An 11930-nucleotide genomic window follows, 5' to 3' on the forward strand; every position below is an offset into this window, starting at 1 on the left:
CTAGCTCTGGGTTAGAGTGGCCAAATGTTTCTCTCTTTTATGAACCGTTAAGAATAAACAAAGTTGTTATGTGGTTACAGTGTAACAACTCAACCCTGATTTTTTTCGGTACATTAGAGAAAAATACAAACAGGTGGGGACCACACAGAAGTTTAAAATGGCCAAACGAATCATCATAATGTCTCGAATCATAACGTAAACAAACTAAAACGTAATATACCACAAAGTACATTAAAACAAAGTTAAAACTTACGTGGATTGTAAATCGGAGTCAGAGTGAGACCTCGTCTCGTGAGCTTCCTCTCCAAGTAGCACGCGGGCTGCAGCCGCCGCTCTGCCTGTGATTGTTGTGGTGGCTCCGAGAGTGCATCGGAGAAAGTTGCCCTCTTCATCACGTCGCTTTGTTTGCTTGTTTGCAACATTAAGGAACAATGGCGGACTCCCAAGATGACAAGCTCTACAAGGCGGAATACGCGAAAAGCGGCCGGGCTTCGTGCAAGAAATGCAAAGAGAGCATAGCTAAGGACTCGCTGAGGATGGCCCTCATGGTGCAGGTGAGGAGGTAGCGACGTCTGGAGGGATTTAACCAAGGAACCATTCTGTTATGAAGCCTTTTATAACCGTGCTGATATCTAAATCATATGTGCGCATATAGAGAACCATAATAATCAGACTTTAAACTAATCTAGTGTAGTTTATAAAGGAGTTTGAGTTGTGCTAAGTGAGGCCCCCGGTTAGCATTTAAATGGCTGACTGAATGAATCTGGCTCACAAAGAGCCGCCTGGATCGCCTCAGAGGGACTTAGGACAATGTCTGAGACCCATCCAGTGTGCTGCAGAATACAACTGCTCCATCCTCTCCTCCACTCAAGAGACATAGATAAAAAAAATCACACAAGCAGCTGTTCCAGTCTGTGCAATAGAGAAATAATCATGTAAGAGTCAAACTCCTGCTTATTGGTCAGTCTGTGGGTCCAGATCAGCACTCACCCCTGCAAAAGGAAGGAAAATTCATTACCACTTGCACACATTTAAAGTTTCAGCCACAAAATATAGTCTATATAGTATTTCTTTTGTAACGTCTTAATAGTTACAGTAATGCATATTATCAGGTCAGTGGTTCCTTTTTGTTTTTATTGTTGGAAAACCCAACCGTGTGTTGTGTATTTTCTGCAAAATATGTCAATTTTTTTTTAGTTCTGGCTGCATGAAACATTGACATTCTTGTGAATATGTTTATTTGTTATACTTGTTTAAATAAGTAAGTCAGAATTATTATCTGTAGTTTTAAAGACAAAATTGTGAAAACCCTTGTTTACAAATTCATGATTTTATTTTTAACGTGAGTAAAATCTGAATTTTTTTAATGCACAAAAAACGTTTGTCATGTAAAACCAGAAAAATTCCATCCATCCATTTTCATCCGCTTATCCGGAGATGGGTAGTAGCCAGTAGCCGAAGTCAAGAGGCCCAGACTTCCCTCTCCCCAGCCACTTGGGCCAGCTTCTCTGGTGAAATCCCAAGGCGTTCCCTGGCCAGGTGAGAGACATAGTCCCTCCACCGTGTCCGGGGTTTACCTTAAGGGCTCCTCCTGGTTGGACGTGCCCAGAAAACCTCACCAGGCAGGACTGCGGGTTCCCGTCAGCTGCCTCTGGAGTCCCACAGGCCAAAAAGACCTGTTAGGACTCTTTCTTCAGCTTGACGGCATCCCTAACCGCCGGTGTCCACAAGCGGGTTCGGGGGTTGCCACCACGACAGGCACCAACGATCCTGCGACCACAGCTCCGGTCGGCCGCCTCAACAAAAGAGGCACGGAAAAGAGTGCATTCAGACTCGATGTCCCCCGCCTCCCCCGGAACATTTTGGAAGTTCTGTCGGAGGTGGGAATTGAAGCTCCTTCTGACAGGAGACTCTGCCAGACGTTCCCAGCAGACCCTCGCGATACGTTTGGGCCTGCCTGGTCTGACCGGTATCCTCCCCCACCATCTGAGCCAACTCACCACCAGGTAGTTGTCAGTTGCCTGCTCCGCCCCTCTCTTCACCCGAGTGTCCAAGACACGCGGCCGCAGGTCAGACGAAACGACAACAATCCATGACTAGCACAGAAATCCAACAACAAAACAACATTCAAATTCAGAAACCAGAAAAATTCAAACAGAAAAACCTTTATTCTCACTTTAATGGTTTTGTTTTTTTTTTTCATCTTTTTTTTCTGATATTTGCTGTTGCTTCATTGTCTTGTTTTTGTCCTCCAGTCCCCGATGTTCGATGGGAAAGTCCCACACTGGCACCACTTCTCCTGCTTCTGGCAGCGAGCGGCAGCTCAGACTGAAGCAGACATCGCCGGGTTCTCCACTCTTCGCTGGGAGGACCAGCAAAAAGTCAAAAAGGCTATTGAGACTGGAGGAGCTGTCGGAGCAGGTCGGTGGTAGATCTTTAATTATTGTGTTCAGCGCCTTGTTTGGTTGTAATGCCTTGTGAATGCGCTTTATAAATAAAATTGGATTGGATCGTAAGCAAAAGAGCTTAAGATAGCTACTTTCAATTGGTTTAACTTTGTCTTATTAGCCAGATAAAAAAGTGAAGTGATCCATAAAAAGTCAAAAGAGTGCCATTTCTCAAGTTGTTCTAAATGTTTTTAATTTATCATTTACTATTAATGCATATTTTTTTTAAATGTTTAGACTTATTTTCCTTTGCATCTTGCAGGGAAAAGTGATTCAAAAGGTGCCGCTCAAGGGGCCAAAACTCTGAATAACTTTGCCGTGGAGTACGCCAAGTCGAACCGCAGCACGTGCAAAGGCTGCGAGCAAAAAATAGAAAAGGTCCGCAGCACAGGAAATGTCTTAATCAATAACCGTTGAACACGTGTCATAAATACTTCACATGTCTGCCGTATTTTTGCTTCTCTTTCAGGATCAGATTCGTGTTTCCAAGAAAACGGTTGACCCAGAGAAACCTCAGCTGGGTCTGATCGACCGCTGGTACCACACGGCGTGCTTCGTGAGCCGCAGGGAGGAACTGGTGTTTAAGCCCGATTATTCCGCCGCCCAGCTGAAGGGATTCGACGCGCTGCGCGCCGAAGACAAGAACGATCTTAAGAAGAGGCTCCCTGCTGTCAAATCTGAGGGGTGAGATGACAAACGTTTAGTTTAGAGATTTGTTTCCTCAGCGATGTTATTCCTGCTGCTCATCGTCCTGCAGCACAAGAAAATGTCCTTAAACGTGTCCCTGAAAGCCGTCATGGTGTACGCGTATAGGAAGGGGTTGATGGTGGAGTTTGCGTGTGACAGGATGATGGCGGTGAGCAGCAGCTCCAGCGGCACGGAGCAGCGAGGGCAGAGCAGCAGGAAGCAGTTGATGACATGAAGCGGGATCCAGCAGACCGTGAAGAGAAACAGAATGAGGAAGAGAGACGTCACCATCTTTATCTCCCGGCGCATGCTAGCTGCGGCTCTGGTTTGACGCGCCGCCCCTCGGCCGCCCTGCTCTGGCCCGATGCGTCGCATCTGCTGCTTGACCGCAATGAAGATCCGAGCATAGATTAGGAACATGGCGAGCAGCGGCGTGAGCACGCATGCAAAGAAGTTGAAATACACCATGTAGGTCATGTCCACCACCAGGACGAAGACACAGTTGCCGGAATCGGGCGGCGTTTTGTGCCAGCCCATCAGGGGCACGAGGCCGATGAGGAAGGCCAGCAGCCACGTGGCGAAGATCACCAGGACGGCGTTGCGAGGCGTCATCAGGACGCAGTAACGGAAGGGCATGAAGATGGCGACGTAGCGCTCCACGGCCACGGCCAGCAGGCTGAAGATGGAGCTCTGTGTGAACATGATCAAAACGCTCAGCATGAGCAGGCACAGGTAGAAGTTGTGACGCGGCAGACCGGCGTCGGTCAGGATGGCGCAGGGGATGGCGACGGCACCCACGCAGATGTCCGCCACCGCGAGCGACACCAGGTAGTAGTTGGTAACGGTGCGTAGGCGGCGGTTTAGAGCCACAGCGGCGCAGACGAGTAAATTACCGACGGTGGATAAAAGAGCGATGATGAGCTCAGCCGCCACGTACGGCCGGTTGGGGGACATGTCTGCAGGTGGAGGTGATGGAGAGGAGGAGGGGGAGGTAAAGTTCATTGAGGAGGAGGAATATTGATGGGAGCTCCCCGACACGGCGGCGCCCTCCATGGTTTTCCTAAAGGAGAATAAGAATCAAGTAAAGCTGAATTAATGGAACATGATGTAAAGCAGCGGTTTCATCCCTCACCTTTAAACGTTAAGAGCGTGAGATCATATCCGTGTTGTCCCAACAGCAGCTGTCCACATGCAGACCACACATCAGGAGGTGGCTGATTTATTCATGTCCCCTCAGATCGGGGAGTTTGTCTTCACACCGACTGTTTCTGGACCATCATTAACTTTGAGTTAATGGTCTCGGGAGGAGGGAGAGAGTCCCATCAGTGGCGTCTGGGACCGTCCAAGCGTGTGCCGGCCTGTGTTTGTGTTTGTCCGACCACTGATGGGACCCGGGGGACGTGGTTTAATGAATAAAGGTGTCAGATTCAGGCTTGTTTGTTCCTCATCATGGCCGCTGTCCCTTTGCGACTCATTTAGGAAGTGAATGTTTTGCTTTTGTTTTTCTTGTTCGTCCTTGTCGAGCCACAAAACAACAAAGTTAACTGAAGTTTGTATTCCCTCAGGAAACGCAAAGGTGATGATGTTGATGGAGCATCAAAAAAACTAAAGAAAGAGGAAGAGGAGGAGAAGAATAAACTGGAGGAGCAACTGAAAGTACTTTGTTTTGAATTGATTTGACATTTTGGAGTGAAGTTTCTCCATAAGCTTAATGTTCCTCTTCATTCATCTGCAGAACCAAAGCCAGCTGATTTGGGGGATCAAAGACAAGCTGAAGAAACATTGTTCGATCAACGACATGAAGGAGCTGCTGATCGCAAACGCTCAGGACGTCCCCTCTGGAGAGTCCAACGTAAGAGAAGCTCCACTGGTGTTAATCTGGGTTTTTTTGGGGTGATTCTTTGTCTCAGAGGTCATATAGCTCTATAATATTGAGCTCAGTTTCACCCGGGAGATTCGTTGTTGCTCGAGTCATCTGGAGTCTTACGTGTTGTGTTTTTGTTGTCCTCTCAGGTGGTCGACTGCCTGGCTGACGGCATGGCCTTTGGTGCTCTGGAGGTCTGCAAGGAGTGTTGCAGTCAGCTGGTGTTTAAAGAAGACGCTTACTACTGCACAGGGGACATTTCAGCCTGGACCAAGTGTGTGTTTAAAACCAGAAGACCGGCACGCAGAGACTGGGTCACTCCCAAGGTGGGTCGCTTCGTCTCTTAACTCATTCGCTGCCAGCGTTTCTCGCCATTCTTACAGTTTTTTTTTTAAGAGTCACAGAACGTTGAGCGCTAAGATGACGTCAACACCAAAACAACCAAAACAAAGCGGAGACTCGCCTCTTACATCAGGAAGAATCTGCGTGTTTCGAGCGTTATCCGTTCTTTCATAATCTGTTGTTGAATTGTGATCGGCAGAAGCTTTTCCGGTTCGCACCTCACCTTTTTTTACAGCAGCGGCCCAAAACGATCTAACACATGCAGTGCGTTTACATGCAGCCAGTAACCCTTTTAAAACCCGAATATTCACAAAAACCCGGTTCCGCAGGTCCATGTAAACACCGCCAAAAACCCGGATATGCTCATAACCGGGTTGTTAAAAACACCTGGGGTAACCCTTTTCTAACCCGAATGTTTGGTCGTGTAAACGCATACCGGGATATCCCCATCAAAGCGTGTGTTCTGCGCATGCTCTGTTCGCAAGGAATCTTGGTCTTTTGAGTAGCGAGACGTCTTGTATGCGCCAGAACACCGGAAGTAAACAACAAGTTGGGAGCAACATGGCGAGTCGCGGCACAGCACCACACTTTTGGAGTGACGAGGAAACTAAAGCGCAAACAAACGCGGTCGCTATCTCTTCCGAACTGGGAAACATGTTGTTGTTTTCACGGATACCGGAACAAGAAGAACCGGAAATGAGGCATATTGCGTCTGGACGTAGTCCATACGTCCTGACGCTACCCCAACGTCCGCATTTAAATCGGGTTATGCAAGTTAGGGGTAACTCTTTCTATTTATGCTTGTAAACGGGTTATTCTGATCAACTCAGAAACCCGAATACCGACCTTAACCCGATCATAACCCGGATACTGGCTGCATGTAAATGTAGTCAGTGGGTGTTCTGCTTCCTGATCACGTGACGCATGCGGATGAAGATCGGCTTTAGAGCTGAGATGTTTGTTCTCACGGTGCGGGGGCTCGTTCCGATGCCCACACAGTAAAAACATGCAAATGACAACTTCAGTCGTCAATGGCAGTGAATGAGTTACGTTTTTTTTTTTTTTCCAGTTAATAATGTCTTAAACTACTAGTAGGTGTAAGCCGGAAGTGTTGGAGACAAGAAATGGTAAAAATAAAAAAGCTGCAGGTTGCCATCTGGAACGATGCTAAATTGGCACAAATGGTGCTGATGGGTCAGGAAATGGTACAAAGGTCTTTATCTGCTTTTTCATTCTTCTCTTTTTTCATTGAAATCTCATTCAATCCTGTTTCAGGAATTCCATGAAGTCCCTTTCCTAAAGAAATTCAAGTTCAAGCGACAGGACAGGGCCTACCCCAGAGAGGCGCCGGCCCAAACCCTGACAGCTGCTAAAACCGAGCCTCTGCCAAGTGCGTCCGGCGGACCGACGAAGCAAGGACCAGAATCGGCTCCTTCAGGTCAGAGAAACCCGACCCGAGTTTTGCTGTTGACTCTCATGATGGAGGATGATACGTGACGAGTGTTTCCTGCCCATTAGACAAACCTCTCACCGGTCTGAAGCTGCTGGCTGTTGGAAAGCTGACGAAGAACAAAGATGACATAAAAGCTGTTGTGGAGGAGCTGGGAGGGAAGATCACCAGCACCGCCGCCAAAGCCTTCCTCTGCCTCAGCTCTAAGAGTGAGTTTTCTATTTCAGCCGGCCGGTGACACCCTTAAGCGATGTCGGTCTTTTCTGACACCGTTTTGGTCCGCGTGTTTTCAGAGGAGGTGGAGAAGATGGGTAAGAAGATGGAGGAAGTGAGGGATGCCGGCGTGCGTGTGGTGTCTGAAGACTTCCTCGCGGACATCAAGTCATCAGGAAAAGCTCTTCAGGAGCTGGTCTCTCTGCACGCCATCTCACCCTGGGGAGCAGAGGTCAAAGTTGAAGCCCAAGCTTCATCTACTGCCTCCAAGTCTGCAGCACCGGCTGCCAAAAGCTCCGGGAGGGTCAAGGAGGAGGAAGGTAACCAGCACGCGGTTCTGTGATTATTAGCTGGCTATTAGAGAAAGCTGCAATGTGCAGTAAGTAAATATTTAATTGCAGGTGGAAGCAAATCCAAGAAGATGAAGCTCACCGTAAAAGGTGGAGCTGCTGTGGATCCTGACTCGGGTAATTCCTCAAACTTTATTGATTTAGTAGAAGGTAAAACCGGGGCACGCAGAGAGACCTTGCTAACTCCACGCACAAAGGCAATGTCCCTTTTTTTCTTTTCCTCTGCTTTTGATGGATGATCTGAACTTGTGCAGGTCTGGAGAACAGCGCCCATGTCCTGGAGCAGAGTGGGAAAATGTACAGCGCCACCCTGGGTCTGGTAGACATCGTCAGAGGGACAAACTCGTACTACAAACTGCAACTGCTGGAGGATGATGTACATAAACGGTAATCTCGTTTAGCCAACGTCCGGTTTTATTCTCTTAAAACGTCACATGCTGTCCGAACCAAGCAGATGTGGTGCTTTTTTTATGTTTAGCATTTCCTCTGAAACATAACCTCTATCCATGAACCTGCCGTGTGCTTGTAGCTACTGGGTGTTCAGATCCTGGGGCAGAGTGGGAACCACCATCGGAGGAAACAAGCTGGACAAATTCCAGGATAAAATCTCAGCGATGGATAATTTCCTCGGCCTTTACAAGGAAAAAACAGGAAATAACTGGAGTGCCTCCAACTTCACTAAATATCCTAATAAGTTTTACCCGCTGGAGATCGACTATGGACAGGTACACACACACACACACACCAGGGGACAACCTCAGACAGGTGTTTGATGTTTTGTGACCGAGTTGGACTTTTTTAGGACGAGGAGGCGGTGAAGCAGCTGACAGCCACTGCTGGCACCAAGTCCAAACTGGCCAAACCCGTTCAGGAACTGATCAAGATGATCTTTGATGTTGAAAGCATGAAAAAAGCCATGGTGGAGTTTGAAGTAAGACCTGTCTAACATTTCTTTCTATGTCTGTTTTAATGGGTCTGGGATTAAAAAGCAGCTTCATCCGCAGCGTTCAGAAAGTGGCCCTACTGAGTCTGTTTTCATAATCAACAGCAAAGTGACAGATCTCATTGTTGCGCATCATGCATCTTGTGAAAAGTTTTGACATTTAACGAGCCGGTTTTTCCTTTTTTTAATTTTTTTTATTTCCCAGATCGACCTCCAGAAGATGCCTCTGGGTAAGCTGAGTAAAAGACAAATCCAGAGTGCCTACGCTCTCCTGACGGACGTGCAGCAGGTCAGTCAATAACGGTAACATTAATTCTGTTTGAATCGGGATGAAATGAATGAGTCTGACCTCTCTGCTGGTCACTAGGCCGTGTCGGACTGCGTCCCAGAGGCACAGATCCTGGATCTGTCCAATCGCTTCTACACGCTAATACCTCACGACTTCGGCATGAAGAAGCCCCCCCTCCTTAACAACCTGGATTACGTTCAGGTACGCATGTTCTAACCCTCTCTACAACACCAGCTCTGGGCTTGAAAATCTGTCCCACGCGTCCCTGTCCAGGCTAAAGTGGAGATGCTGGACAACCTGTTGGACATCGAGGTGGCCTACAGCCTGTTGAGAGGAGGAGCTCAGGACAACGAGCGCGACCCCATCGACATCAACTATGAGAAACTCAAAACCAAAATGGAGGTAAAGGACGTTAACTCTTGGATGAACGTAGCTAACGTGTTTTTGTGTGGAAGCATTTTTTGTAATATGTTTAAAATTTCACAGGTTGTTGACAAAACCACACAGGAAGCAGAGATCATTATGCAGTACGTTAAGAACACGCATGCCGCTACGCACAACACGTACACGCTGGAAGTGCAAGAAGTAAGTTATTATTCAGTAAATAATATAAATGTTGTTATTAATGTATGATTATAGATGATAATATCAAAGTTATAATAATTTCTGATGAGTATGAGTTACAAAAACATTTCTTTTCCTTCTTTCCATTAAATCTTTTTTATAAGATCTTTAAAATAGTTCGTGAAGGAGAGCACCAACGCTACCGTCCATTCGAGGAGCTACACAACCGACAGCTATTGTGGCACGGCTCTCGCACCACGAATTACGCAGGAATCCTGTCTCAGGGTCTTCGTATTGCCCCTCCAGAAGCTCCTGTGGTGCGTTTGTACATTTGTAGAAGCATAAATCCTAGTTTGTAATATTTTCTTTTATCTTCACATTTCGTTGCCTCACAAGCTTCCTGTTCTCATCTCTCTAGACTGGCTACATGTTTGGCAAAGGTGTTTACTTTGCTGATATGGTGTCCAAGAGTGCCAACTACTGTCACACCTCGCAGTCGGACCCTGTAGGCCTCATACTGCTGGCAGAGGTTGCCCTGGGAAACATGTAAGTGATGGTCGTAGCTTATAATAAATGCCATTTGAAATGATTTTATCTCTGTGTAAATAAAGATTTCTTTTTATTATTTTAATGCAGGCATGAGCTGAAGAAGGCCTCTCATATTACAAAGTTACCAAAGGGCAAACAAAGTGTTAAAGGTCAGAAACCTGAAGATAAACACCTGGTTCAATAATTATTACTTGCTTTTTTGTTGCCTTTATGGAAAACTAACATTTGCGTAGAGGTAACTGGAAATATTTTATAGATGGTGCTAATTTTGGTCAGAATTTATGTCTTATGGTTGATTTTTTAGGGCATTTTTAAAAGATACTTTGCAACTTTTTCATATTTTAAATTTGTTTTCTTGAGCCAGTAGGTGCTAAAATGACCCTTTATAGGGTTAATGAAATGTCACTCAGACCCTCACCACCCTCTGTGGGCAAAATACTGCATTTGCAACTTCAGAGTACCGGTCCGGTCTGTTGGGCTTAGAAAAAAGTTCAGCTGACATACCTGGCGCTGCAGTCTGCTTCCAGCACATTTCCTGTATGTTTTAGATAATGAACACAGCTGATTTGTTTGATTTAGTGATGAATCACTCCTGTAGACACTAATGGAGGCTGAGGAGACATTTCAGCTGTTAAATTAAGATGTTAAAAAGACCAATGCACAGGGAGGGCATACGTTTTGCTTTCGGTTCTACTAAACTGACACTAGAGGGTGCTAAAAGCAAGTCAAAACTGACTAGTCTCCCTTTAACCTTTTTTTCTATCCAGGTTTGGGTCGAACTGCTCCTGATCCAAATGCTACTGTCAATTTGAATGGCGTGCATGTGCCTCTGGGAAAAGGCGTCCACACTAACATCGATGACACAAGTCTACTGTACAACGAGTATCCTTTGAGATTCATCCAGTTATTTCTTATTGGGAACGTTTTACAGCAATCTGATCTGAAAGTATTTATAAATCACTCATAGATTGATAACAAACATTGTTGTTGTCTTTATTGTAGCTTTATTTCACTCGTCACACATGCACTTTATTTTTATTCCTTTGCGTTCAATCCTGTTTTCTGTTTTCCTTAACCACTGCTCCTCCAGGTACATTGTTTATGATGTGGCACAGGTAAACATGAAGTATCTCTTGAAGATCAAGTTTAATTACCAGACATCCCTGTGGTAGAAAAAAGGCAACGTTTGAAGAAAAACACCACTTCTGCATCCAAATGCCTGGAATATTATACCACTTTACAGCTATTTCATGGTTCTGTAGCAGGCAGCCTTCATTAGGATCACGTTAACTTTGTAAAACTGAAATCACAACAGGACGGTTGTAGAAAATACAGGAAGCCTCAGACGATGATGGTTAACGATTTCATTCTTTTAATTTGATCAGTTCATGAAAATCTGTTGATAAGCTTACGTCTAAAGTGTTACAGAGTGTCTGCAAGGGGTTTTGAGTTGAGACCAGAATTATTTCAATGGCTGTTTTCTGAAGTAGCCTTGATGATACTGTATAAGGTCTGACATGTACATATTTGTTTAGTTGTTTCTGTCTCAAGCCGTCTTCCACAACTTTTTGTATGAAAATTGTGTTAATTTTTGTTCCATAAATCACAATAAAGCACGGGACATGTAAAGACTTTTGTCTTTATGTTTTTGTTTTACTCTGAATGGAAATCAGCCTATAATGCATTTATTTACCATTTGTAAACATGTTGAAAGTAAATGATCTTATGGGAGGTCAAAGGTCATGTCCTTAATGCTTCGTGTTCTTAAAAGTGTTTCAACTGCTTTAACATTTTTGGTTTTTAGCTAAATAAAGTTGGTTACAGCCGCGTTTTAAGCATACATGTTCAGTTGAATTAATATTTATGGTGGAAAACCTTTGATTTCACCTTGAAAGTGCTTGAATTTGATTTGGTTTAAGATGTAAAAACCGTGAAATAAAAAAATGCATATAATATACTAACGAGATAAAAATGAGTTTAGCAACAACGTGATCACGAGACTACCTGATAGACTTAAAGCATTTAATATTTAAAGTACAGCTCATAGGCTAATTTAGTTATTGTAGAGGTAACGTAAAACATTAAATAACGTGTTAACTTTGTGTCTGAATTCTTAAATCCGACAAAGGACATTTCCAGTACGTCTAAGTGGAGTCAAGGTTTGTTATCCACACCCATCTTTTTTCTTGCATTCCTGTACCAAGTTTCAACAAAAATATTGTACTTATATAA

The 11930-nt window shown here is 45.1% G+C and overlaps 2 protein-coding genes across 2 annotated transcripts; one reads left to right on the forward strand and one right to left on the reverse strand.

Annotated features, from left to right (window-relative positions):
* Positions 1-307: 307 nt before the first annotated feature.
* parp1 (poly (ADP-ribose) polymerase 1) lies at positions 308-11330 on the forward strand. Its single transcript, XM_015947320.3, has 23 exons — positions 308-554; positions 2256-2421; positions 2710-2825; positions 2917-3131; positions 4700-4790; positions 4870-4986; positions 5148-5324; positions 6616-6778; positions 6859-6999; positions 7084-7323; positions 7405-7470; positions 7608-7740; positions 7883-8078; positions 8156-8284; positions 8502-8585; positions 8664-8786; positions 8859-8987; positions 9072-9170; positions 9314-9466; positions 9568-9695; positions 9786-9847; positions 10466-10580; positions 10789-11330. Exons 1-23 carry the CDS (start codon positions 432-434, stop codon positions 10868-10870), a joined length of 3048 nt encoding a protein of 1015 aa, XP_015802806.1. The 5' UTR covers positions 308-431; the 3' UTR covers positions 10871-11330.
* adorb1a (adenosine receptor B1a) lies at positions 3138-4187 on the reverse strand. The gene has a single exon (XM_054747955.2). It carries the CDS (start codon positions 4185-4187, stop codon positions 3153-3155), a length of 1035 nt encoding a protein of 344 aa, XP_054603930.1. The 3' UTR covers positions 3138-3152.
* Positions 11331-11930: the final 600 nt, after the last annotated feature.

Source organism: Nothobranchius furzeri, chromosome 2 (genome assembly GCF_043380555.1).
Source record: "Nothobranchius furzeri strain GRZ-AD chromosome 2, NfurGRZ-RIMD1, whole genome shotgun sequence".
Taxonomy (NCBI): Eukaryota; Metazoa; Chordata; class Actinopteri; order Cyprinodontiformes; family Nothobranchiidae; genus Nothobranchius; species Nothobranchius furzeri.

Coding starts and splice junctions, on each gene's coding strand:
- parp1 (XM_015947320.3), top strand. CDS start 432: ATGGCGGACTCCCAAGATGACAAGCTCTACAAGGCGGAATACGCGAAA. Junction 6,779..6,858: donor ACCAGAATCGGCTCCTTCAG/GTCAGAGAAACC, acceptor CCTGCCCATTAG/ACAAACCTCTCACCGGTCTG. Junction 7,000..7,083: donor CCTCTGCCTCAGCTCTAAGA/GTGAGTTTTCTA, acceptor GCGTGTTTTCAG/AGGAGGTGGAGAAGATGGGT.
- adorb1a (XM_054747955.2), bottom strand. CDS start 4,187: ATGGAGGGCGCCGCCGTGTCGGGGAGCTCCCATCAATATTCCTCCTCC.